The sequence below is a fragment of the Podarcis cretensis genome, assembly GCF_951804945.1.
Source record: "Podarcis cretensis genome assembly, chromosome: 6".
Lineage (NCBI taxonomy): Eukaryota > Metazoa > Chordata > Lepidosauria > Squamata > Lacertidae > Podarcis > Podarcis cretensis.
In genome coordinates, this window is record NC_137175.1 from 53,390,957 (window position 1) to 53,417,825 (window position 26,869).

General features: G+C 46.0%; 1 protein-coding gene across 2 annotated transcripts in view; it reads right to left on the reverse strand.

Moving 5' to 3' along the window:
- Positions 1-211: 211 nt before the first annotated feature.
- PTCH2 (patched 2) overlaps positions 212-26,869 on the reverse strand; it is a 76,374-nt gene continuing 49,716 nt past the window's right edge. The window contains exons 9-29 of one of the 2 annotated variants that reach the window (XM_079980257.1): positions 26,493-26,682; positions 26,133-26,202; positions 25,203-25,294; positions 20,512-20,707; positions 16,927-17,048; positions 15,347-15,494; positions 14,685-14,816; positions 14,400-14,555; positions 13,626-13,718; positions 13,397-13,522; positions 13,016-13,134; positions 12,066-12,468; positions 10,897-11,209; positions 9,896-10,038; positions 7,233-7,413; positions 6,710-6,993; positions 5,422-5,559; positions 4,665-4,807; positions 3,795-3,894; positions 3,290-3,538; positions 212-2,678 (exon numbers count right to left, since the gene is read on the reverse strand). In XM_079980257.1, the coding sequence (XP_079836383.1) occupies positions 2,265-2,678; positions 3,290-3,538; positions 3,795-3,894; positions 4,665-4,807; positions 5,422-5,559; positions 6,710-6,993; positions 7,233-7,413; positions 9,896-10,038; positions 10,897-11,209; positions 12,066-12,468; positions 13,016-13,134; positions 13,397-13,522; positions 13,626-13,718; positions 14,400-14,555; positions 14,685-14,816; positions 15,347-15,494; positions 16,927-17,048; positions 20,512-20,707; positions 25,203-25,294; positions 26,133-26,202; positions 26,493-26,682 (3,812 nt within the window). In that variant the 3' untranslated portion in view covers positions 212-2,264. Of the gene's footprint in view, positions 2,679-3,289; positions 3,539-3,794; positions 3,895-4,664; positions 4,808-5,421; positions 5,560-6,709; positions 6,994-7,232; positions 7,414-9,895; positions 10,039-10,896; positions 11,210-12,065; positions 12,469-13,015; positions 13,135-13,396; positions 13,523-13,625; positions 13,719-14,399; positions 14,817-15,346; positions 15,495-16,926; positions 17,049-20,511; positions 20,708-25,202; positions 25,295-26,132; positions 26,203-26,492; positions 26,683-26,869 lie in introns of both variants that reach the window. The other variant, XM_079980256.1, reaches the window with a different exon arrangement.

The window sequence follows — 26,869 nt, forward strand, 5'->3', positions numbered from 1 at the left end:
TTTCACTGTCTTAGGTGAAAAATACATTTGGTCCCAAACCTTGCATCTTGTTGAAAGAAATGTGTGTGTGCTGAAAACTGTGGCACATCCATTAGGTTCCAAAATCACTCAAGAATCCTAACAAACAGAATATTTTTTCCCAGCTGCCATCTTTTTCCTTTAGAGTAGGTGGGTAAGAAAGAAATAAAATAACTTTTTTTATATATATAAAAAAGCATTGTGTTTCAGGATTTAGGTTGTGAGCTGTTGTTTTGTGATTGATGCACAGGGCAGAGCTGGCCAGAAAACAGCACTCTGAATTTTGTGCAAAATTCTGATTTGTGTCCTGAACCAGAATGGAAAAACTGAAACATTTCATAAAGCAATTTTGACTTAGCTATGTGGAAACCAAGCATGTCAGATGGAAATGGAACTGGTCCTTGAGAACCAATCCTGCTGCCAAGCGACAGTTCATTTCTTGTTTTTCAGCCAAAGAAGCTGAACCGGAAAGAGATCATTCAGAAACAGAAAAAGCAACCACAGCACTCATACTTTTGGGCAGGAAATGGAATGTTTTGCCCAACTCGTCTCTCCCGTTGAACATTTTCTGCTCTGATTACTACATAGGGATGTTTTTAGATGGGAGAGAATCAAAGGATAATTTTACACATGATTTTTTTTCCTACACAGAAATATTTGTGAAGAGATGGGGGAAAGTTCTGTACACCATCAGTTGTGAAGGTGCAGCACGAATGTTTGTGCTGAAAGTATGCAGGTCAGGAAGCTAATAATCTCAGTATAGGAAAAACATGTGTTGAAAAACTCAAAACGGTACATTGTCCTTAACAAGGGCAATGAATGGCTGAATTTACCAGAAGGTCGCTCAGCTTTCTTATTAAAGTAAGCTTAAATTTCCATTTGAAACACTTCCTTCGTAAACCAACATAGTACACATACATTTTTGTACTCAGGCAGCAGTCTCAGACTACAAACTCACTTGTGAGAAGTACCTCTTAAAACATGGAAGCAGAAAAAACATAAACCCATATAAACTGCTCTTCCAGAAAGCCCTGCTCTGATCTCCATCTGTGTGGGGTAAATGTCCTGCAGGGCCCAAAAACCTGCCCTGAATGATTCTCATCTTCTGTTTGTCACAAATTATTCCTCAATGATATTCTTGGGAAATGATGAAGCCTTAAAATGTAAATTCTAAAAGGAAGTACTTATGGGACACTTGTGTGATGGGCTACCTTGGACTGATAAAGAAGCATGCAAGCAAAAAGAATAGGGCAGAAAGGTTTTTGTAGTGTCGGATAGGACAGGGAGGAATTTAACAGGATTTGGAACGGCCAGATGGCAAATGCTGGCATAGGCAGACATGCCGGTGGAAGCAGGAGCAGAGTGCAGCCCATCCCACACAGCTTGCATAGAAGGCGCTAAGACACATTGTGCCCCCCCATTGCATGCTCCCTCCACTCCACACGCCCAGGGGGTCCTCTCTCCATTACCACCTCACCCTGGTGTTTCCCCTTAAAGGGATACGCCACTTTTTTTTTTTTTAATGAGGGAGCTGTAAAAATAATAAAAAATAATTATTATAATTATAAGGGGGAGGGTTCGTGACTCTTTTTTATACAGCTTAAAATAATAATATTAATATTAATAAAAATAAAAGAATAGCAGCACAATGCGGGAGGAGTTTCCCCACGCACAAGTTGAGTCCTGTTCTCTCCATGGGAGGGTCAGTGTTTGGGCAATTCTCTCGCCCTGCCCCGATGACAGCCATGAGATGGTTCACACAGCATATGGGGAATTGTCACTTTCATTTTCCAGGTTCGATGGGATGGGAACTTTCCCTGTCTGCAGGTGAGTGGGCACAATGTTATCTGGGCTATCACAGTCCAATGTAAGGATGCAAACTAGGGATGTTTTGAAGCCAGAAGTCCTGGTAACCAAGAAACCCAGCATGTTTTTGGTGGCAGATAACACCTAGAGAAACAAGGCATGGGAAAGTGGAGTACCAGGTGCTGAGAGATTCTCCCATCAACCTTTTCACGGCAGTAGCTCATCTGGCCTTCTTGCTCCAGTTCCCAAAGGCACTGTCTATGTCTACAGTTGTTTAAACACAGTGCAAGAGCTTCCAGGTATCCATCCTGCTTCACAGTCCGCGGTGTGTGTATGTGTGAACAATCTGGGCCCCTGACCCCACCAGGGATACTGTGCACATCCCATCCCTGAGGCAGGAGTTCTAGACCCAAGGTCTTGGGCCTGGCAAAAGTGAAATGCTAGTGCCTCTGGTCTAGGCTCTGCAGTTCCAAGCTGTTGGATGCGTCTTTACAAGGCTCCTCAGGTCCATCAGATTCAAAGCCCTCGTGTGTGTAGCCCCGGCATGAGCCAGGCAGGGGTGGGTGCAAGGCCAGCATCACTGAGGCAGTGGCTGTAACTGTGGTGAAGGTGCCACCCGATGCAGGAGGCGGCACTTTGGTGCTGTGGGCAGTAGGGTCGGTCCGAGGGGGGTTGGGGGCAGTCTGAGCCAGCCGAGGTCTTTGTTTGTGGTTTGGCTGCTCTTGCTGCTGTGAAGCGTCTTTGACTTCTGTGACAGTGGGTGGCAAATGTCCTCCAGGGGTCACAGTTTGGGTCCAGTCTGGGCTGCACAACGACAGAGGCGATTCTAGGCTGGTCTTGTAGCTTTTCACCACCTGCCCAGGAAAGGAAAGGCTGATGTTAGTGTATTGGATATGGAAGGGAAGAAGGCAACAACACAAGTGCAGTTGGCATGGAGTCCTTGTGACAGCAACTTTCAAACCATAAAGCAGCAAATTCAGTAAGAAGAATCCGAAGTACAAAGAGAGTGAATTATGTTGCCCTAAGGTACTAAAGAGGAGACTTCAACCACTGTACATCTGTCAGGGATGCTTTAGCTGAGATTCCTGCATTACAGGGGGTTGCACTATCTGTTTTAACTCCTGGGACCTGGAAATAGAAGCTAGACTCCTATTACCCTATTATACATTACTACAGCCACATTGCAGCCCAATTGCACTCCAAGGTGCTATGGTCTGTCTTTCCCAGAGATCCTAGGAATTTTGTCTCACAGAGACATGCCCACCCCAGTCCAATGCCTACTGACATACTAGCATAAGAACAGAAACAAACATTCCTGGTTCTCTTCTTGCCTTGCCTCCCAACTCATTTGGGGACACTATCTTTACACTCGAACTAGAATCCAGCTGCCTTTGAACGCTGAGACCACTCTCTCCACCCAGAGAAACCAGAATTCTGGCTTCCCCGGCTCTTGATGGGCACTTACGGTGATTTTGGGGAAGCTGGGGCTTTTGCTGGCCTTGACCAAGATATGCGATTGCGCTGGGGGGATGATGTAGGTGCTGCGGTCATCTTCACCCGTGTCTGATGCTCCTGTGCTCTCTGAATAGTACTCGGAGTCTGAGGAGTCACCAAAGGCTCCACCGTGCCGCTGTACGTAGAAGCTGTGGTGGCTGATGGGTGGGGGGACGGGGGACGGTGTCGGCAGGCGGCTACCGTTATCTGCTGGTGTGACCTATATGACAAAAAGCAGAATGCACACTGAGAAAACAGGGTGTCAAATAAAGGGTCTTTGTGCATGATCCCTGAGAGGCACAGGCTTTCCATTCATTGTAGTGAATCCTGAAATCTATTGATAGCAGGTGAAAGCCAAGACCTACGTTCTACCTCAATCTGGCAGTGGCTTCTGACAGTGAGATATAGGACCCCTTCTGCTTTTCTCTATGGTTCTTCACTAGAGCGACCTGATAAGAAACAGAACGTTTTCTTACCTCTGCAGGTGGTCCAATGATAGACAGCAGGACAGGCAGCAGCACCAAGCCATTGAGCAGTCCCAGAATGGTCAGGATGGTGAGCACAGCAAAGAAATACCTTTGGGGGGGGAGGTCAAGGTGGTCAGTAATGGTCAGATTTGTCATTTGCGCAAATCATCTGCGTACAATAGAACTTTAGGATGAGAATCAGTTACTGCTCTGTATATTTTTCTTTCCCATCCCAGGAAGCTGAGACGCAGCACAGTTCTGCTGCCTTTGTGAAGAGGGAGGGTTACTTATTTACACAGGTGGCAGTAAAGCATCTCAGCCTCTTATCAGAGCAACCAAGTACAGAGTTAGTTCACCAGCACACATTCATTTACATTCTCTTGCACACTCATTACTGTTACACCCATGCACTGACAAGTGCTATCCCTCAGTCTCAGCTCAAGGTTGCTCCCTAAAGAAGATAAGAGTGTCCCTTCTCTGAGCCAGCAGACTTGTAGAGTTCACAAGCCTTAGCTGCCGTAAGGGAAAGTGCCAGAGAAGGCATAAATGTATGGTAGAATGTCTTCCTCTCAACCTGTTGTAAGTTGTGGTCTTGAACAGGGAGATTTCTCCAACTTTGGCAGAATGTACCAGTGCCCCTCCAGGGCTGCCTTGAACCCTATTAGATTCTGCCTTTATATCCATTCTTGATCAGTGAGACCTTCAGACCTATTGCCCAATGTGGTGTTACCCAAATTCCCAACAGATGTCAAGAAAGACAATTTCCCATTCTCTAGCCACTCCTTTTACTGATACCTCTGGAAATGGCCCCCAGCACATTGGTCCAGAGCAGCACCAGAACAGGTATACCAGGGGAAAAGAGAGACACATGACAATCACCTCAGAATGAAATCGAACTCTGAACCAGCTAGCATAAGGACGCCAAGCAACGTGGAGACAGCACCATCCATCACAGGGGCAAACATGTGCTCTAGGGCCACAGTAGTGCGCAGGTTCCGGTTGCCAATGGCCGTGAGAAAGCCCTGAGAAAAGACGAACAGTCAGAATGCGACTAAAGAGAGTGACTTGTCCAAGCAGACTGGGAGAAAGAACAAGAAGCTAAGCCCAAATCTGTTCTTGCGCACTGAGTCAGCTGGTATTGCCAGAGCTGGAACAGGCTCATCTCGAAATGACAGCTTGGACTCTGCTTTTCATACCATACACAGCTATATCATTATATTCAGCACTAATTAAAAGAACTGCCAACCCTTGGGTGCTGCACCCACAATTATGGATTAAATTCTGCTCTGACCACCCAGACTACAACAGGGTAATATTAAGGGGGTAATGAACCCACAATTTATTGATTCTCCCTTATAGACTCCACTACTGATCAGGTTTGATACAACAGATAAAAACCTAATAATCTAAATGTTCTGGTTGGGTGCCACTAAAGCTATTTGAATGTATATGGTTGTAATACTACACACCAAGTTCTCTGGTGTGAAAAAGAGCTCTTGAAAACTCTGCAAGGGAGTTCAGGGACCCTATTCCTTTCAGTATGGACCCACAGAACTTCAAAAAGAGGAAGTCTCACTGAATCACATGCTCTAGACATGGTAGCAGAATGGGCTGTGCTCACACAATTGCTTCTTACCAGAGCCACATGTACGGTGAATTCCACACCAATTCCCACAGAGGCGATGAGGATGACTACTGGGATGGCACTCAGCTTGATGCCCATCAGGCCCATGATCCCAAAGAGCTCGACTGTCATCATAGCTAGAACGAATACCTACATCAGAGAGAAGGGACAGCTCAGTATCTTACCTGCAAGCTATGGTTATGGACATGTCAATTACAGCAATGAACAAAGCCCAATGTAGTGGTTAACAGGTAGATTAAGAATAGGTACCTACAAATCCATAAGCTCATATGTATGTAATTTCTGAATTCAGAACTAATTCAGAACATGTATATATCTCATTGTGGCACATGAATACCGGGTTATTAGTTAACAGTAATCACCCAACCACTAGTACCATGCCTGTTTGATACCTTGATTGTTTATATATATATATATATATATATATATATATATGTTTGTTTGTTTGAGCGAGCTGCATTATACGCTTTTGTATGGTAAACAGTAGGGGTATGGGGCTGTGCACACACTAGCCCTAAAGGTGGATAAGGATGCAAATATAGTAGAGCACCTGCATGTTAGTGTGCAGGCTTAACCCTTTCAGCACTGTGGAAAGAAGCTTGAGGAGAGAAAAAGATATTTACTTTTTGCTGCAAAGGTAAAGCTGTACTTTACACTCTATCTGGTAGCAGATGTGCGTTTACCATTGCATCTGCATACAGTGGGAATTGGTGCTCATTCCCAGCTCCTTGGTGCGTACACCTGTACAATGCATACATGGTGTCTGTTGCGTGCAAACCTTAATACATTTATGGAAAATATGCGCATGTTCATGTTTTTTTAAAAAAGAATATGAGAAGGTACAAAAACATTCCAGACTTGCAACAAAACACTCAATTTATGCAGTCAGAATAAATTCTACAAACTACTGCAGCAAGGTTTTTTTTTAAAATGTATTACAGTACAGCTGCAAAAATTTGAGTTTGGGCAGAACCTGAATGGTTTAAAATGGTCTTTGGTATTGAAGGAAAACTTTTTAGGACACTATGTAAGGCAAGGGAGACGGAAAGGCAACTATGCAGAGATTACAGGAAGCATCGCACTAATTCTCCCCCACTCCTATTTCCAAATTTCCTGTCCTAAACACGAGAGCCAAAAAACTGATTTAACTAACAGTAACAGTGTTTGACAACCATTTCCCTTGTTCCACAATGCCATATTGCTACTACATATAACGTTTGGAGCTAAAACATCTCCCTTACTGCTAGACACCCTGTTGCTCATGAAAAAGGATACTCACAATGATACTGGCGGTCCAAGGATTGAGGAGTAGCAGGGTGCACACTAGAAAAGTGCAGGCCAACACAATACTGATGGCCTGTAGAAGCCAGTGTCGAAGGCCAATGTACTGCTCCCAGAAGAGGAAAGGGTAGCCACTAGGGTAGCTGAGAACACCATGCGTCAGGGCCACCTCGTCACAGATAGCACGCACGCTCTCGATGGCTGCCACGAAGTCTGATGTCTGCCGCAGTCCATTGAGGTAGAAGGGGAACTGAGCAAACTCCAGAGGCTGTGCAGCAGGGACTGTCAGAAAGAGAGGCAGCCCATCAGATATAGTGGCCTTCTGCCCCCTACTCCCATCTCTAGGGCCAAAAATGAATTGCTTCCTTTGCCCATGCGCCAGGCATGGCTTGCGAAGGTGGGAAACATACATCATAAGGATTTATACTGTGGAATTGCCATAGAAGTGGGGATAGGACTGAGCTGAAACAGTAATGCATGCTGGAAAGTGGAACAAGAATGAGGCTGCTGCCTGAACTCACTTCGAAGGTTCTCGCCAGTGGCATCGTATTTGTCGTGGATCCATTCCGGGGGTGGTGGGTAAAAGTTGGCTTGAGATGCAGCAAAGCCAAGAGGGTCGTTGCTCACCCACACTGTCAAACAGATGTAGAAGATGTCAGGAGGAATGATCCCATTCTCATCCACCAGGCGGCGAGTTGTCAGCTGTAGGCAGATGGAAGGGATGCAGGGCGGTTAAGAAGTATAGCAACTAATAGTAAGTAGTAGCAGCAGTCAGGATGCTACTAGACAGGTGCTATCATTTGGCAGGAAATAGGGCTGAGGCCCCTGCTTGGGCACCAGCTGGCTATTCCCAAAGCCATGTAGATCTCATGTGTTCCTCTATCTCCAAGGGACCCCAAATGCCTGTGGGAAAGCTTTCTCTTCTTTCCATTCTTTTGCAGTGGGGATCTATCTCCTCCTTCCCTCCTGGTACACCAAGATAGATAGATAGATAGATAGATAGATAGATAGATAGATTCTTTATTGTCATTACACAAGTGCAACATTGCACAAGTGCAACGAAATTGGATGCCATCCCTTAAAAACAACAAAAGCAAAACAACAACAACAACCAAACAAACCACATTCCAGCCACACCCACACCCACACCCATCAAACTCCCAGGTCACACTATCGAGTTACAGCATTTAAAAAGGCCACAGCTCTTGGATAGAAACTATTTTTCAGTCTATTTGTCCTTGACTTGATGTTTCTATATCTCCTGCCAGAAGGCAGTAGTGCAAACAGACTGTATCCCGGGTGAGATGCATCCTGCAGGATGTTGTTTGCTTTCCTAAGACAACGGGAACTGTACAGTTCTTCCAAAGATGGGAGAGGATGACCAATAATCCTTTGGGCTGTGGTTATGACCTTCTGGAGCACCTTCCTCTTCCTAGCTGTACAACTGGAGAACCAGGCACAAATACAGTATGTGAGAATGCTCTCTATGGAGCCTCGGTAGAAGGACACCAGCAGTCTCTCACTCAGATTGTTCTTCTTTAAAAGTCTGAGGAAATAAATTCTCTGCTGGGCCTTCTTCACCAGAGCAGTGGTATTTGCGCTCCAAGTCATGCCCTGATCGATAGTCACTCCCAAAAACCTGAATTCCGCCACCCTCTCCACCCGTTCCCCTTTGATATACAAGGGCTGAATGTCCGCCTTTTTTTTCCTGTAATCCACCACCAATTCCTTGGTCTTAGCCGTATTAAGAGCCAGATTGTTCTCTCCACACCAAACACAAAGCCGCTCCACCTCGTCCCGATAGGCGGACTCATCCCCTCCTGAAATGAGCCCCACCACCGTAGTGTCATCAGCAAACTTGATGATTTTGTTGCTGGGATAGATGGCTGTACAATCATACGTATAGAGAGTATAGAGCAGGGGACTCAACACACAACCCTGTGGTGAGCCGGTGTTAAGGCTAAGGGCTGTGGACATATGTGACCCCACTCTAACCCTCTGAGAACGTTCTGACAAAAAATCCAAAACCCAGAGACAGGTGGAGTTGGAGAGTCCAATCGCCTCTAGCTTGGACACCAGTCTATGGGGGAGGATAGTGTTAAAAGCAGAGCTAAAATCCACAAACAGCAGCCTCACATAACTCCCCGGCTGCTCCAGATGGGACAGAGCAGCATGGAGAGTGATAGTGATAGCGTCTTCCGTGGATCTATTTGCCCTGTATGCAAACTGGTAGTTGTCAAAAGTTGATGGAAGACAGGAAATTATATGACGGCGCACCAGTTTCTCAAAACACTTCATGATGATTGGAGTCAGTGCAACTGGTCTGTAGTCGTTCAAACTACTGATTGTAGATTTTTTAGGCAGAGGAACAATAGTTGACGACTTCAGGCAGGGTGGGACAATAGACTGGTGTAAGGACTTGTTGAAGATCTTAGTAAAGACCTTCGCCAGCTGATCCGCACAGCCCTTCAACACCTTTCCCGTGATGCCATCAGGTCCAGCAGCCTTCCTCGGATTCACCATCCTCAATACCTGTCTCACCTCATGCTCCTCTACAGTGAATGAGGGGCCCCTATGGGCTGGTGGCTGTAATACCGGCGTCTCAGGTGGCTCCTTCTCGAAGCGAGCAAAGAAAAAGTTAAGCTCCTCCGCCAGCAAAGGGTCACCATCGACAGCACCAAGGTTAGGTTTGTAGTTGGTAATATGCTGAATCCCCTGCCACATCTGTCTTGTGTTGTTACTCCTTAAATTATCCTCAATCCTCTGCCTATAGACCAGTTTTGCCCGTCGAATACCCCTCTTCAAGTTTGCTCTTGCCACACTGTAAAGCTGCACCTCGCCCGACCTGAAAGCCCTATTCCTTTCCCGCAACAGGCACTGGACCTCTCTATTCATCCAGGGTTTCTGATTGGGATAAAACCGGATGGATTTATTTACTGTGACAGTGTCTGTGCAGTGATTGATATAGCACAGAACTGCCGCCGTGTGCTCCTCCAGGTCTGAACGATCGAAAATATCCCAATTGGTTCTCTCAAAACAGTCCTGCAGCTGGTGGATAGCGCCTTCAGGCCAGATTTTAACAGTCCTTGATATTGTGGAATTAAGGACTCACCCTTAATTCTTATGGCACACTGGGTTCTCTTTGCCTGCCCACTCCCAACTTTTAGATTGCTCCCCCACTTACTTGATTGAGGTTTAAGGGTTCTTTCTTGTTGCCTGTCTGGATGAGGAGCTTGTAAGCCAGGGCACCATCTTCTGATCCATTGCGGTAATTCTCCTTGGTGATATGCCCAGCTTCCCAGTCCCGGTCAAAGGCTGCCTGTAGACCTGCAGAACAGGGGGGTATACAGTTAAGGGAGTGCCATCTGTGGAACCCAAGGCCCAGAAGCAAGAGCTCCTCTCACTAGCTATGCCAATCCCTTCCCTTCTTTCATTGCCTCCACCCCTTTGCTGTTTAACTCAGATCTCTCAGCCCCTGCAGCATATTTCGGTCCCTACTTTAGAGGAACAAGAACAGAGCTGGTAATCCTAGAAGGCAGAAGGGCAGCTATACAACTGTGCAGGTGAGCATCTCCACAAACATTTATATTTATTTATTTATTGAATTTATATAGAATTTATATACTGTCCCATAGCCACGGGTTCCAGGGTGGTTCACAGAATATAATCAGAATATAAAAACTACAAAATACATAATCAAAATAAAAACAACAACTCTATAATCCCAACACATTTTTAAAGGGTAAAGGATATCAATCAAATCAATTAAAAGCCTGGTTAAAAAGCAACGTTTTTGCCTGTTGCCTAAAGGTGTCAGGTGAACTTCCCTGGGGAGAGCATTCCACAGATGGGGAGCCACTGCAGAGAAGGCTGTAAACAGTGTTTGCCTAAATGGATGTGTGTATAAGACACGAAAACTGTGCGAGATGAAGAGCTTCTGGTTCCTTAGAAGCTAAAAATTATTTATCCTGAACATGGTTGTGAAACAGACATTGATGCTTTCCTTCCCTGCAAGCAGCTGTCCACTAACACCTCAACCAAACTCCCACACATCTTCTAGCCTTCAAGCAGGTTTGTACTAAAAGCATCCTGCACAGAGAGCTGGAGGAGGGCATCCCACCCCACTTCCTGGGGCAGAGGCAGTGCAGGACAGGAGAGAGGGTTGGCAAAGTGTCCTTGACTCACCTCGCAGCCAGTCCTGGAGGTAGTGCAGCCACATCTTTGGCAACTGGCGGTTCTCATCACGCACAACATACTGGATGGTGGTGAAGGCCTGGTGCAGGCTGTAGAGGGCCTCCTGTGAGCTGGGGTAGTCAAAGCCACCCTTTGTAACCACAAACATGTTATAAAAGGAGAAGTATTTGAACTGAGCTGAAATGAAGGCGTGCTCCTTTGTGCCTCGTGGTAAAATATCCGTCAGGTAGAGTCCATCATGCACCTTGGTTGTACCGTAGAGGCTCAGGCCCAGCAGTGCCAGGAACAGGACTACAACAATTCCCTGGAAATGCAGAAAGGAAAGAGTGAAGACGGATGCACTCCGACCCCAATCTCTTCTGCAGAAGCTAACTTTTCCCCTGTTGCTGTCAAGAGACTTGACTTAGCAAACATAGGGAGAATGAAAGAAAATCTGTGGACAGTGGACACAGTGGACAGCCAGATGTTTATGAAAAGCAAACAACTGCTTGGGGGCTGGAACTGCAACCACTCAGCCCCACTTCCTAGTACCTACAGTACGTGCAGGGTATGAATTGCCCCTAATGGAGTTTATATCAACATGTGCCATATTATGGGAGTATGGAGCATACTTGTAAGGCAAAAGAATCAATAATGACAGGTAGGGAGTTTTCCATGCAAGGGGACACATAACACACACATATATTAACCTTGAGAACATAGTTCTTTGACTCTGTACCTGGACCTCTCTCTCTCTGAAGGTAAACACACACACAATATCTTAGATTATCTAGATTATCTGTGACTGACACAGCCACTTCATCTGGAATTACCCAAGGAAGATGCAGAGCCTTCATACCTAACTTCCTAGATGTGTAAAAATAGACTAGGAAAGATGTACAGCTCTTGTCTTTGAATGACTACAAGGGACATGCAATCTTTGCCCCTGGTAGGCAGGGCACAAGGGAAAGCAACACCATGTCCTCATATAGGATGACATGCACAATGGCTACATTTCAGATTGCTTCTCTCATCTCCGAGAAGAACAGGGAGCTTTAGTTCTCCATTGGCTGTAGTGCTGGCATCACAGACTTGTTACCCAGGATGCTGTACTCCCCCCCCCTTTCTTTCAACATAGGACAGAATGCCACCCACAAAGAAAGCAATTCTCAGCTGCCTACCTTGGTCTGGCTCTGCAGCAGGATAGGTGCATATTTGTCGCGAGCAAAGCTAGAGAAGTTCCAATGACAAAGGGGCAACGGCACACACTCCTGGGCGCTTTTGTTCTCATCCAGCTGTGCCAGAAGATCACGGGTGGAGCTGGCAGGGGTGAAGACTTGCGACCCCAAAGGGTTGGCAGGCAGGAGAGTGGAAGGGGTGGTATACACATGCTGGGTGGGTGGTAAGATGGTGACCACATGACGCCCGGAGGGATCGCACTGGGTGAAGGCCTGAACCGTAGTGGTGATGCGTGTGCTGGTGGTCAGTGCTGGATGTCCATGTGGGAAAGCAGGTGCTGTGGAGTTGTCATTTGCATCCGTGTATTCCTGTGGCTGAATCTGGATGACATGGGAGGAGCAGAGGCTGTGGGGAGAAGAAGACACTGAGAAAATGCTGGGCAACACACAGTCCCCTAGCTAGCCAGGCATCCTAACTCACACCCAGCATCTGGATATAACTATCACAAAAAGTTCCACTTCTCTTGGTAAGCACATAGAGATACCCTTCACAATGTCTTTAAAGGGGCTTTTCAGAGTATGCTGATTTTATGTGCAGTTTGATGTGCATTTTGACTTGTTCTTATAGACAAACTTTTACCATAATAAAGAAATGTGTTTTTCAAAATGTTGTTGAGAGCGCTACCATCTGTGCAGCTGGCTTTGTTCTCTTGCTCTTTTCCTTACAGCTGCATTTGATCCTCTCTTCTTGGGCTTAATGACTTTTCCAAACCACTGCCCCCAATTGCAGCATGCGTCTCCTCTCCTGGGAGATCTGATGGAGTCCAGCCTAGCCAGGGAGAGCGCAGTACTGCCCCAAAGGAGAAGGGACTCTTGGGGGGAGGAACTGTCTCTCCACCGCCAGCAGCTACACATATTTACTTACGGACAAACAAACACTCTTAAGACAGTACCTGTAGAAACAGCACAGAATATCAAGCCTCTTGTTTTCACGCCGGTGAAGGTCCAGACTCAGGATGGCAGGAAAAATGAAAAGCACCATGGCAAAGTTGAACACTACCACGACAGCAGCCTGCAAGGAGATGAAGGAGAGAGAACAATTAAACATGCTGAAGATCCTGTGCCAGGTCACCCTCTGTATAAAGAGGGGCATCTATCCTTCAAGGGGAGGGATCACCCAGCTTTCCAGCCAAGGCCATGGAAACTGGGGGCACAGCTACCTCCAGAGTGGAAGTGAAGGCTTGCCTTCAGTGAGATTCTAAGAAAAAGCAAATGTGCATAAGCACAGTTTGCTGACAAACCTGCAGGGAGGAGCTCCTAGCAGAGGGGCTTACCTGCAGAGAGAAGGCACGCAGTGCTGGGATGGGCACAAGAGCAGCCATGAAGAAAGCAATCATATTATTGACAGAGGTGAGTGCCACACTGGTGCCACTGCGGCGCAGGCATTCCCCAGTCCGCTCCTGCATTGAAAAGGTGCAAATGAGGAACCGTGAGAATAGAATTGAGGACGGGTTGAGCGTGCACTGGCAATGCATAGGGACTCAAAGGCTTGTGCCTTCTTACCTTGACAGGGACGTGCTGGCTGGTCTCTGTGAAGGCGTGTGCCAGCAAAAACATGTCATCCACACCAATGCCCAGTGCCAGAAAGGGCAGCACCTACACAGATATGGAGAAAAGCACAATGGGAGGATTAGAGGAGCACATCCAGGACTTGCTCAAATCCCACAAAAGTAGGAACAGGTCTCAGGCTGCAAACTGTGACTGGAAAGTACCACAAATTCTTCCTTTTGCTGTTATACTCAGGCTCTAAATGATTCTCATGTTAACCAAAGTCAGGTTGGTTGGTGACTCTGGCGGGCTTTTGCTTTCTGCTAACATATATTTGAGTCACCTGCACCTGGTTTATTAGGCTCCTTCCTTGCCTTGCAGGCACCTGAGCTGAGGCTTTCTTTGTGGCATACTCCTAGTCTGTACCTGCCTCGGTACAAATAGACAGTTGTTCTTTTTTAAAAACTCAGCTGCTAGGGAATATACAGTATCGTATATTCCTCTGGAACTTCTGAACAAGAAACAGCATGTAGGCAGCTAGAGTGATCTGATTGCTGAAGGCAGCACAATGGTCACTGGAACATCAGGAACAGTCAAGTGCTCTCTACAACACAGCACCTTCTAATGCCAAGCAGGGATAGAGAGGCAGAACATAACCTCAGCATTGCATAACCTAAGAAATTGATAGGGTAGACAGTTCTCCCGCTTGCTGAGCAAAGAGGAGGGGAAATTGATGGAGAACAAAGGGAGGTCATTAGGGAAGGCAGACCTCTCCAAAATGTGGCCTACCTGGGTCGTGGCTGCATTGAATGAGATTCCTAGCAGAGAACACAGTCCAAGTCCTGCTGCCACGGAAAGGGCAACCAGAAGAACCCCAGCCAGGCCCACAGCACCCTGTGATTTGGAACAGTCCCAACGCAGCATGGTGACACAGGCATACGCCAGCTGCAAGTGGAGGAGAATGAGATGGCAATTAATGAGAAGAAAGGCAAGGATGGAAAAGCTATGCTTTAGTACACAATGGAAGATAAAGGAATAGGAGGGAGGAAGGAGAGGGAAGAAGCTGCTACACACCATCAGCAGGTACCCGCCAGCCACACGGATGGCGCTCACATCTGAGAAGGATTTCATGATGTCATCGAGCGTGGTGGTGGAGAAGGCATGAATAGTCTGGGAGGAATTCGCAGGGAGGGATTCCTGGGCCAACTGCAAAGAAGCAAGACTCATGAGATACTGGGAGGAGAAGAGTCATCTCAGTGGCTGGGATGCTTCTCACATACATAAATGCATCCACAGGATCCATCTACATGCCAGGCATAGGCATGAAGGCTCATTGGCATGAAGGAGCCTATATGCTGCTATACATGTCATGTAGTAATACCAAGCAAGACAGAAAACTGTACAGGGTCCATACACTCAATTCAAGAACAACTGGCTATGTTTTCACCCTATAAACTGTTTTTCATGCCATTCTACATGCTCACAAGCATTCATGGTGGCACCCAACCTTTTCACACCGGCAGATGCATATTTGCATGCAGCCCTACATAATATTCTGCTCCTCACTGACAGACCTGCATGCAGTTTTGCACGTCATCTTCCTAGCATCTTCCCTTCCACGCACACACTTTTCCAGCCTTTTGTAGACGCATTTGTGTCTTCACCCTTGCACACACCTGCATCAAACAGCCCTGGAGTTCCCACACAGATGCCACAAACCAACCTGTCCATCTCACCTCAACAAACTCCCGCTGCCAGGCCTCCAGCACAGCAGCTGCCTTCTCCTCACTCCAGCTGATGTCGTGTATCTCATAGTCATCCCGGTAGTGTTCAAAGAGCTGTCGTGGGCTCATCAACAGGAACATGCTTTGTAGGGCTTCGGCTCTGCAGGAAACAGAAGCTGGATGAGAGACAACCCTTCTACTCACAGTCAAGGAGGCAGCACTCCTTTCAGCTCTGGAACTAGAGCCTTTAGGCCCCATTGCTCCCCCACTGCCCAGGCTCAAGGCAGAAACCAAAAACCTGCTTTCTGCTTTCTTTATCTTACAGTCAGCCCTCATTCTGTGCACAGTTCTTTCACAAGCCTACTTATGGGGCTTTTTCAACTGAAGCAGGTGGCTAGCCACCCCTATCAAAAAGGTATGCAAAAGGTATGCATGCCATGTCGATCAGCTGCCATGGAAAGTAAGTCACTGACTAACGTTCCACACAAAACTTGAGAAAAACCAATAGGCTTTCCCAGCAGACCTGTGATTGTAGCAGATGATTTGCATAGAAAGTTCACCATGTATACATCCCAATCTATACACAACAAAAAAGCCTGCATGTATTGTGTTCTAGAAATGCATGAAAAGAGCTGGAAATGGCTGCAGATGCACCTCCCTGTAATATCAGAAGCACATCTCTTCCTTCTGCCTGAGCCTTCCAGCTTTAAAAGGTGAGGATCTTTTCTCCCATTTTCTGGCTGCTTCCCATATTCTGACTGCTTCCTTGCATGGGATTTTAAAACCAAAGCAAGGCGATGTATAGCAGCAATAACCCTTGTCCCCAATCTATTGCCCATTCCTTAGCCATTTTTGCAGCTCTTTGCCTTGTGAGATATGGAAGGGTTCAGAGACACAAGAATTCCCCTCTGAAGAACAATGGTTTTTAAAAGCTGACACCAATTATGACACTGCCCCCACCAGCATGCGGAACGTGCCCCACCATGCCAAAACAGAAGGTATGGCAACCTGTAGAACAGATAACTGCAGGTGCCAGCACAGTGCAGACTTGTGTGGAATCAACTTCCCAATGTGCATTTCAGCCCCTTTCTAGGATCAGGGCTGCGGATTGCTGCAAGCAGGTGTCTGTGCTGTGTCTTCCAGCATCCACGGCAGCTGGAAGGAATTGGGGTGGGGGGAGGTGGCTTCGGGAGGCAAGGGGTGATGGCAGCCAGAGCTTCAGGGATCAACATAAATCCCATGGCTTAGGAATGCCCAAGCCAGTTGCTCCTAGGGTCAGGTCGCGGACATGCACCCACGAGAATATGAACCTCAGTGGCATCAAGTTACAAGCTGGCTCAGGAGGCAGTTTACTACCACCCCCAACTGTGAAAGGGGTAGCAGCGAGAGTCCAAGCAGTTCCCAGGAGCCACACTGTCCTCTCCCCTCACCATTCAAACACAACATTTATGACTTTGTCCATCCTTTTTAATTGGCCCTGCTTGCAGGGAAAAGCCATCTGCTCTGCATAAAGAATTCCTTAGCTACTGAGTTATTCCTGGCCAAAGACCTCTGACTTGACAGGCACACACACCACCCAAACACACACTTACCCCTGCAGTTTGCCCTGGGAATCCTTCACAGTGCCACCCAGGATCAGTTCCTCTTCCCAGTGCATGTATTTTCGTGAGAAGCCATGGCAGCCACCTGTGAGCTCTGAGGGGATGTCTGGTTCCTGGTGGAGACAACAAGAATGGAATGTAAAATAGCAGCATAAACTCCAGACATAAGCACAGGTATTTTAGATGCATATTAAGGACACCACTATAGCCCCATCTCCTGCTTTTCATGGAGGAAGAAGTATCTTTGCACACTTCTGACTTGTGCACTGTGTACATTTACTACTACTACTACTACTACTACTACTACTACTACTACTATTGAAGCAGAACTGTTCTGCTTAAGACTAAGGGATTATATGCTATAGCCCTGACTAGCTGGCTAATAAAACAAAACCCAGCTGTTATGGAAAGCAAGGGCAAATGTTGCTCCTCTGCAAATGTTACATGTAAAAAACAAAACAAAACAAAAACCGCACACACGAACGAAATTCTCAGTAGGACAGGCAGCCTGCTCTAGCAGACAGAATATTGAATTTGAGTGACCCAAACAGGTTTAAATTCGTGCTCAACCATGAATTCATTGAGAACTTTGGAAAAGTCAACATTTATTAGCTTCAGTTTTGTATCCAATAAATGGAAATAAAATAGTGAAAAAAATGTAAAGCACTTTAAACATTAACTGTGCTACTGGAACAATCCATGTCTCTATAAACAAAACAAAGAATATTTCCCATTATTCCGTAACACTATTCCAGCATTCTGTCACATCCAGGAGAGGAGTGATCAAGAAATTGAACCTTATAGGGAACTATACAAATAGGAACAGGCTTAATTCTCACTGGCTGGAGCTGGTGTAGCCCAAACACCAATGAGGTGCCCAAGCGCTTCTATTTACTATCACCCACTAGTGAATAGCTGACATCCTCTTCTGTGGAGAAAAGTAAAGTTCTGCCCTTTGGGACAATGTTGGACTGGGGGCTAAACCTGCCCTGGGTGGTCAGTCCCTTGCTGATAGGGACTCTACATACACATGTGCCCTTGAAAGGCAGACAACAGACAGAAGCTCTCTTTTAGCAAACACCACATACATAAACATAATAATATTGCATATTCTGCTGGTTAACAATAATGGGCAAGGCTTGAGATCCTCTCTGGAAATAATCCATTCTGCTCCTAGCTATGTAACCTCACATCTGACAATAATAATCCACATTTCAGTTCAGTGACATTGGCCTGGAACAATTAAGAAGGTTTACTAACAACTGTCAGAAAAACTACTCCTTGGAGCAGCCTGATGCCTCCCTGGTTGCCGAGGATGGAAGACAGTGACATGCCATATGGCATTGCCACCATTATCATAATGCCTGGAACCCTGAGACATAATAAATCACACAATCTCTGTGCAGGGAAAGCAAGCAGAGCTAAAGAGATCTGATAGATTCAAGCTTTTATGTGACAGTGCTCCATATTGGTTCTTCCCTGGTCTAGGTATTCTCATAGAATGAGGACCCAAAATCAGTCTGGCTCTGTCGCCCTGCAATCACCAGTGAGTCACCCACACAGTCATAAGACAAACATCAAGCAAGGGGAAAAGCAGGAAAATTCCTATCACCTTGTAAGCTGGAGGACAGCACTTTCATAAAGCATGCCAATCATGGCTTCACATTCTTTCTATCTATCTATCTATCTATCTATCTATCTATCTATCTATCTATCTTGCAAAGCAGCAGTGCCACATTTTCAGCCAACAAGGATAACAACAACAACAACAACAACAACAACAACAAGCAGCCCATTTGGACAATACCAGATGGATGAATTCAATTCAGCTAATGCTTGATAATATTTATCCAACTAAGAGAAATATAAGAAGATTCGGTATTATACCAGGCAACTACTATGATTTTCTGCATATAAATCATAGTGTCTATTTGCATTTGATTGAGGAGTTTGCAGAATCCATTCTGACTATATCATCCTGTGTGTGCGTGTGCTTGCCCACAGGCACACTGGGTGTTCCCTTCAATCCTACAGGCATCTCCTTCCTGCTCCTGTGGTGGCAGCGAGAGAAACTGGATAGCCATAATGATAACAGTCTGGCTTTCAAGCCAGGAAATGTGGAATTATGGCTGCAACTCCATCCTCCCGCTCCTTGTGCTTGCCCTTGGTCATATGTGCTCCGTGTGTGTACGCACACACTGCTCTCTCTCCCCCCCCTTCCAAAAGCTCCGAAGCTGCCATCTGTTCTGGGACACATTCCAACTATGACCACCTGCTGGTGAGCACTTGCACTGCGTCTGCCTGGATCAGCACCATCATTCCTGCCTGTGCCTCTCTGGCACGCTGCCTTGCATTCCACATCTCCCCACACTCCTGGACGCAGAAGGGCAAAGCTAACCAAATGGGGGACCCCACAGTAAATCCAGCCTTTTGGGACACACAGTGCCTGAAAAGAGGTCCTTAGCTCCAACAAGACACAAGGAAGCTATTCTGCTGTTTTGCACATGTGCTACAATCTGAAGAGCTCTGTGACTTCATCGAGCCTCCTCCCCACCCCTCCCAGAGTTCAGGCCGGAGAATCAGCTCTACTTTTTGTACCCAGAATGTTCATTTACTTTGGCTACATCAGTCTTATGTCATGGTATTTAGTGTATACCTTGCAGGGGTGCCAGCTTGAATAAAGTAAGCCCCACCCTGCATAATCGATCACAAGATGCGGCATGCACACACCATTTGAATGGCAATGCCCATCAACTTGGGAGGGATCCCTCAAATATTTTATTGGGAGGGCAAAGGAGTTGGCTCCTATGGTACTTTGGCTACTGGTATCTTGAAGCAAAGGTATAAAAATTGGAGAAACTGCCTTTTTATTTGGTTAGCATGTCTTAGGAGCACTGAATGGCACTCGCCTTTTTGCCACATTTATCTATGGAATTTGCAGATCTCTTTAGCTTTGTGATCCCAATTAAGATTTGTCATTTACCAAATTCTTTGCCCATGTGGCAAATTTTGTGTTTGTTCTGCAGAATTCCTACTGAGTGCACTTTGCAGTATTACAATTCTCTCCTTTTCAAAAAGGCTATTACAAGAAAGTTGCATTGTGTGTGCAGCTGTCCAACCTGTCTTAGTGCATCTCTTAATATCAAGATCTAGACACCCATAAAATGGAACTCTCCTCCTTAGGAACATAAGATGTTGCTTTACATGAATTCAGAGCCCTGGTCCATCTAGCTCAATTCTGTCAAAGTTGATTGACAGTGGCTCTCCAGGGTTTCAGACAGGAGTCCCTTGCAGCCCTACATGGAGATGACAGGGACTGAATCCGGAACTGTCTGCATGCAAAGCATGTGTTTTCTTACAAAAATATTTATTATGTGTTGAAAGCTAGATAAAGTTCCAAATGTTTTATTGCTGGAGAGTATGCCATTGTATGAGCTGTCATCTGCAGTGTGAAGAACAGTCAAGACATACAGATTTACCCCCTTGTATACTGTTTGGGAGAATTCATTTTCTCATTTACATATGCATTTGGGAAATACACTGAGTAGTTGGGGAACATGCCTGGCTCAAACCCACCTGCAGGCTTTGGCTGTTGGGGGCACTTGTAGGACACTCAGGGTCAAAGGGGTCTAGACAAGGCCGCTCCATATAGGCCTGGCCAACCTCTGCCTTATCCAGCATCTCCTTGAATCCTTCCAGCGAGGCAAACTGACCCAACTCCTCCATCAGTTGAATGGGGTCTAAGTTAGTCCACTGGATATCGCGCCGGCCCCTACGGAGATAAAATATGGGTTAACAGGGAAAGAAAATATCCAGATAGCATTGCTTATTCCTATTACAGATTATATTAAATGGATGATTTTAAGAGGAGGCTTGTAAATTCATATATGTATAAGTAGGCAGGTATCTACATTTTTTGGTAGGCTAGTAATTTGTGTGAATATTTGCAATGCTAAACCTGACCATATGTCTAGGCTGTAGCATACTTATGCAGCAATGCATACTTGAGCAGCTTTTATTTTCCTTTGGAGCAATAAAGAGGCTAGAGAAGGAACGTGGACTTGTCCCCCAAGAAGGAAGATCTCTGAACACACACACCCCACATACTAGGTCTGGCCATAATTTAAGTCCATTTCCCTTGTCCTGTGTACTGCTGCTTCTCCCTTGCATGCAGAGCCCTGGCTCTCCCAGCACTGCCTCTATCAAGATGTTAGCACGCTGGCGTTAATTGCCCTGACTGGCTGCACAAGACTCATTTAGGGGGTGGGAGGGGTCTGCTCAGTGCTGATATAGGGCTTCATTCCTTTTGTTCCCGTGCATAACAGGATCAGGCATGCTGCTTTCATTTGGCATCTGGTTTAGAGTGCCAGCTCCAGAGGATCTGGACAGTGCCTCCTCTGGGAGCACCAGAGCTGTGTGTGTGCCGTAGGCTGGGGTCATGTGCATGTAGGGGCATCAGGGTGTATTCCAGAAGAAAAAGAGAATCTTTCAACAAAAGCTGGAAAGGGAAGAGGGGTATTTTCCATGCACAACACTTGGCCCGATGCATTTGTGCACAGAGATGTACACAGCAGTATAATTTTTTATGTGCATATTTTATTCTTTCTGTTTATATAGATGTCTAGATAATATACACATATTGAAAAGGCTTCTTGATGGGAGAAAAGGCATTTTGCTTCTGCCCAAACAAAAAGGGTAACCCTTGTAACATGCAACTTATTTAATGAGCAAGTGTGGAAGGATCTATCCCAGGAAGGCTTCATCTCCAACCATTGCAATGACAGATCTGTTGTACTACAGAGGAAAGGTCACATCCCCTGAAAATGTAGTACTACCCACCAAAGAAAGGGCAAATTGTGCCAAGTTCTGCCCAACATTATCCTGAGACAGTAAATTTCACAAGAATTTTGTGAAAACTCCATTATTTGGTCACTTTCTAGTTTCGCTGAAAATGTTCCTTGGCTTCACACTGTGAGAAAGGGTCAGTGACCCACCAAAATGAGTATCTGGGGCTAGGAGAGAAGAACCACTGAGACAAGATATTCAGAGAACTAAACCCAAGCAACTTGCATGACTGCTTCTGGCAACATATAAAGTACTGGCAAAGGTCAGAGAAGAGGCAATAAGAATGGTTCCAAAGGCCACAATGAGCCATAGAGGTTAGTTTTATCTGTATAAAGTACAAGGGAGTTGCTTAGGAATTAATTCCAGCTCTAGACAGATAGGAATACAGTTGAGCAGAAACAGTCTTTAAGGGATCTCTGATTATAGTAAACTCTCCAAATGGGCAACTTTTCGAGGGGCAAATCCTCTGCTTGGTCTGACAAGAGATTACCTGATAAAAGATATTTCCCTAGACCAGTACCTGTTGGAAAGGGTGGAGGGTTTTGAAACTTCATAGAGTAGAATTTGACAGTGAACTCAATTAGCCAGTATATTGTAATTGATCCAGGCTTTGTGTCACATTCTCTGAGATCAAGGTTATAGCTACAATCCAAACAAATCCTGGCATCTTGTTTCAGGTCTGATTATATCCAGCAACTCTCCTCCACTGCCATTCATGCAGCATCTTCCTAACATGACTGAAGCAAATTTCTAACAAGAGGCCTATTTCCAAAAAGCAGGTTGAGTGAGAGCTGTGGCCCAGGGAGATTCATGAGGACCATATATAGAGGCCTGGAGGGCTGCATTAGGTCCCTGGGCCTGAGGCTCCCCATCTCTGCTTTAAATGATGTAAACAACAACAACAACAACCCTAAGGCTGGAGCTACAGTTCCTCTGACGCCACTCACTCTTCCACTGGTGCTCTCATGCATTCTTGTATTCAACTTCCTGTCACAGAGTGGTTGCATCACTGAGGCCACAGAAGCAAGGGAAAGTGGCAAGGCGACTGCAGTATCCCTCAGTGCCTTGATATAATCTTAGCAACCGTACTTCTTCCCAGTGGATTGGAGGTAGAGGCTCACATAGTCCCGGAGTAATTAGCCCCTAAGTTTCTGGGTTTATAAGAGCTCTGCAGCAAGGAAATTTGCCAGGTATGATTTTCCATGTTCATTTTCCCATTCTAATAGGAGAATCTGTTCTTGTTCCTGTTGTGCAGCCATTAAAATCGGAGGAGCTTGTCCATGCAGGATCAGGGCCTGAAGACCTACATGCTCTACTCTCAGAGGCTATCGAATTACTGAAAGCCTTGATAGTCAAAGCTTGTCTCCCCGACTCTTTCTAGAGAGCTGGCTGCTAGGGATTTTTTCTGTCTCTCCACACAAGTTTGTAGCCAAACAAACCAATATAAGTTGAAGGGGGGGGGGGAGTGGTTGGATATGAAGAAGGGAGTTGCAGCATTTTGTCCTTTCAGCTGGAATCACAAAGCAAAGTCTATTTTGCTTGCTATTTTCTTTTTAAAAAAAACAGAAGGAAAAAGCAAAACTCCAAGATGTGGAAAGCAAGAAAGCAGGGGCAGGGAAAGTCTTGTCATGCTCGGAGCAGAATCACTCTCCAATCATTCATGAAGCCCCAGGTCCCAAGAAGGTTCCTCCTTGCCTGATTCCCACATTCCAAACAGCCCAGCTCCTGCTCCCAAAGAGAGCTTCTTTTATCTGCTGTTTCTTGCTTCACTGAGCCAAGTCGGGCCCTTTTGTTTTTCCATAGATTGCTGCCCTTTGTTCTCCCAAGTTTTCTCTCCCTTTGCGTTAAAAGGAGGAGGGGGGGAGAGAGAGACCCTCAGCTGAACTGAAGCGGAAGTTGGACCTGAGGAAAAGACTCCCCCATTCCAGCCACTGACAAGAAAACTTTGGGACGTGTGTGTGTGAAATTTCTGAGCAGTGGAGGAGGGGGGATACGAGAGTCATTATAAATAAACAAGGAACCCAAGAGACTGGATACAGAAAGTAAGGGAGCAAGGACATGACGTTTCATGGAAGAATAGGAAGAGCAAGAAAATCCCCAGGCTTCCCTGCCAACTGCCTTCGTTTGCACATGAATCTGAGCTGTTATGCAAAGTGGGTTCTTAAAACCCCATATTTCATCTACTTTAAAAAAGGAAAAGAAAAGGGAAGCTTGAAAGCAACCCAAAGTCTCAAATTCTGTAACCTTTAGCTCTCCTTTGGGGGGGGTGCTTAAGAGTAACTCTCCATTTTGTTCAGTGAATCACCCTGCAAATAGCACCCAACATTTGTATGAGATAAACTCAGTGAGATGAAACAGACCCTGTTCCCTTAAAAAAACAAAACCCCACACCTTGCATTTGTGCTGCTCCTGAGTTCAACGGAAAACACTTCACCCTACCCCAACCCTTATTCTTGGCAGTTTGATATTAAAATCCCTCCCTCTTTTAATTTTTCTGAAATCTGTTTTCTCCTCCCTCCCTCCCTGTCCCCTTTCTCTCAGCAGCAGGCTGAATAAAGCTACTATTCCATTTGTTGGGCAACTTGGAGCTTTCAAAGTATCATTAGCATGAGAATACGTGGTGTTGCCGTTTGCTGACAAAGCATAAGTCTCCAGGGCCCCTTATGGACAAACACACTTGTAAACAGAAAGAATGCTGGCTATTGTTCCTGGCCCTCCCTCCCCCAGTGCCTCCAGTGGGGCTGGTCCCCACATCTTTACCCTCTCTCCCCCTCCATCCCCCATTTTGTACACCTTAATAGAAACATAATTACGAGGCAGCAGGAGCAACAAAACAAAGCAATTGGCCCCAAAGTAGAAACTTAGGGGAGGGGGTAGGAGACTAGAGAAAGCGTTTTCCCTCTGGTTCGGAAGTGGGACAGGGAGAAACTGCTGGGGCTGTGGACCTATACCCAAATTCTGTGGGGGCAGGCTGGAGGATGTGAGACTATCCTACCACCCACTAACTGTTACCACCCCCTCCCTAATGTAGCATCGCAGAACAAGGGGGGGGTGTGTAAGCAAAACCCCGTTGGCCATGCCGTGGTGGAATAGGTAAGAGGAGAAAAGCTGTAGTATTATGGTGGTAACTGGCAAATTATGCTATTCTACAGCAGATGGACAGTATTCTCCTTCCTGTGACACAGGTGCCACCTTTATAGTATATGTGCCACTGAAAATGAGAACTATGTCTCCGTTTCCCCAAACAAGCAATAATGCACGCTGAAAACATACTGAAAGGAGGAGAAATAGCTAAAAGCATGTCAGGTCTCAATCCCTGTGCTGGATACATGCTTAACCTACAGACAGCCTTCTACACAGCCTTGGCCTCACAGGCCAATCACAGCAGGGCAGAAAAGTACACCTGAAAAACAGGTACTCACGGGAGGTAAGCGGAACCCCCTTGCAGCTTGGCACCATCCCAAAAGCAGTCCAGTGGGGTCACGATAACACAAGGAAAGAGCTTCTCGATCATCTGGGAATGACAAGAGCCACAGTCACAGAGGAAAACCACAAGTTCATCTTTCCAGTTCTCTTCTGCTCTCTTTGTCCCTTACCTTGACCTGCCCAAATGCTCACATAATTTTACTGCAGGTGTGACTACCCTCTCTACAACCAGTGTCCTACTGCAACTTAACTTACCTTGTCTCCCCTTTCTCTCCCTTGAAGGCTTTTGGAACAGTGAATGGCTTTGGGAACCAAATACAAGCCCTCAATTGAAACAGATCCCGGATATGAGAACCTGGAAGACTTGTCCTAGCCAAATGGGCTACAGTGGGCCATGGGCAGTCCTCACTCTGAGGATACCTGTCTAAGGGGACAGCAGTCTCTTGCAACTGAGGCATGCAGGATGTAAAACCCTTATCACCAAAGGTCAGGCACTACTGAAAGCAGTTGAGGATAAAATAGACTTTCCACTTTCTACTCCCCCAGCGTATGACTGGAAGGGAGATAAAGCCTCATAGTTAGCTCTTATCTCAGATACACAGGAGTGATTGTTACCAGGGTTAGGGGTCTAGCAAAAAGAAGCATGTCCAGTCTATGCAGAAATGTCCAAGTCTCTGAACCCAGAAGGGTGCTTTGGGAAGCTGCTCCTTTGTAACACCATCCTTTTTTAAAGATTCCACCCTATCCCCATAGCAACCTGGATATCCTCTCTAAGACCCACCCCATTCTCTAGCCAACCAGCTAGACCCCAGGGAATTATTTATGCCATCTAACAAAGAGATTTTCCCCAGCTGATCTACCTAATTTCTATGGGTTTTAGTGCAACCCCTGTCCCTGCAGATGCATGCATTCCCTTGGCAACTCACCCGTGCAATCATTCCATTCTCAATTATGGGGACACCTGACTTGTAGCATATTTTGTTGAGATCCCAAGACCTGAAAGAAGGAGCAGAGGCAATGAATGTCAAAAAAAGTCAAAAGAATTGCTGGAAAGAGGAATGTTAACTAAATGGAAGCTGCAGAGGCAATGTACCTCTGAGTAACAGGTGCTGGGCACAAACATTGGGGAAGGCCATAACCTTCATGCTCTGCTTGTGAGCATCCAGAGACACATGAAGATTGATAGAAACTGAATGCTGGACTAGATAGATCCTCATTTAATCCATCATAAAAAAGTGTATGTTCTTCTTATGAGAGTAACATAGATTTTCCATTTTGAAACTCACTTTCCGTAAAGTAAGACTTGCACTTTGCTTGCAGCCAGAGCAGCTTCAAGATGCATTCCCAAGGCCTCTGGGGTCAGGATGTTTTCACCTTCCCGTTTTGGAGTTTGTATCAGCATCTGGGGTGTGTACAGAGACTCTTCTCCTAGCTTTTCCTTTGTGTACCGGAGCTCCTGGCTGACACGGCTGCCCTCTGGAGGGAAAGGGAAAGAAACACTGGAGTTAATATACCTCCCACTTACCTCTGTCCTCTTACTTGGCTCTTCGCTTATTCACATGAGAGACCCTAGAACTGAGAATAGGCCCACAGGGGAACATCATGCAGTCTGGTCTTCCCTTTAACACATGTATTCTTCTTCACATTATCATGGTGGTTAAAA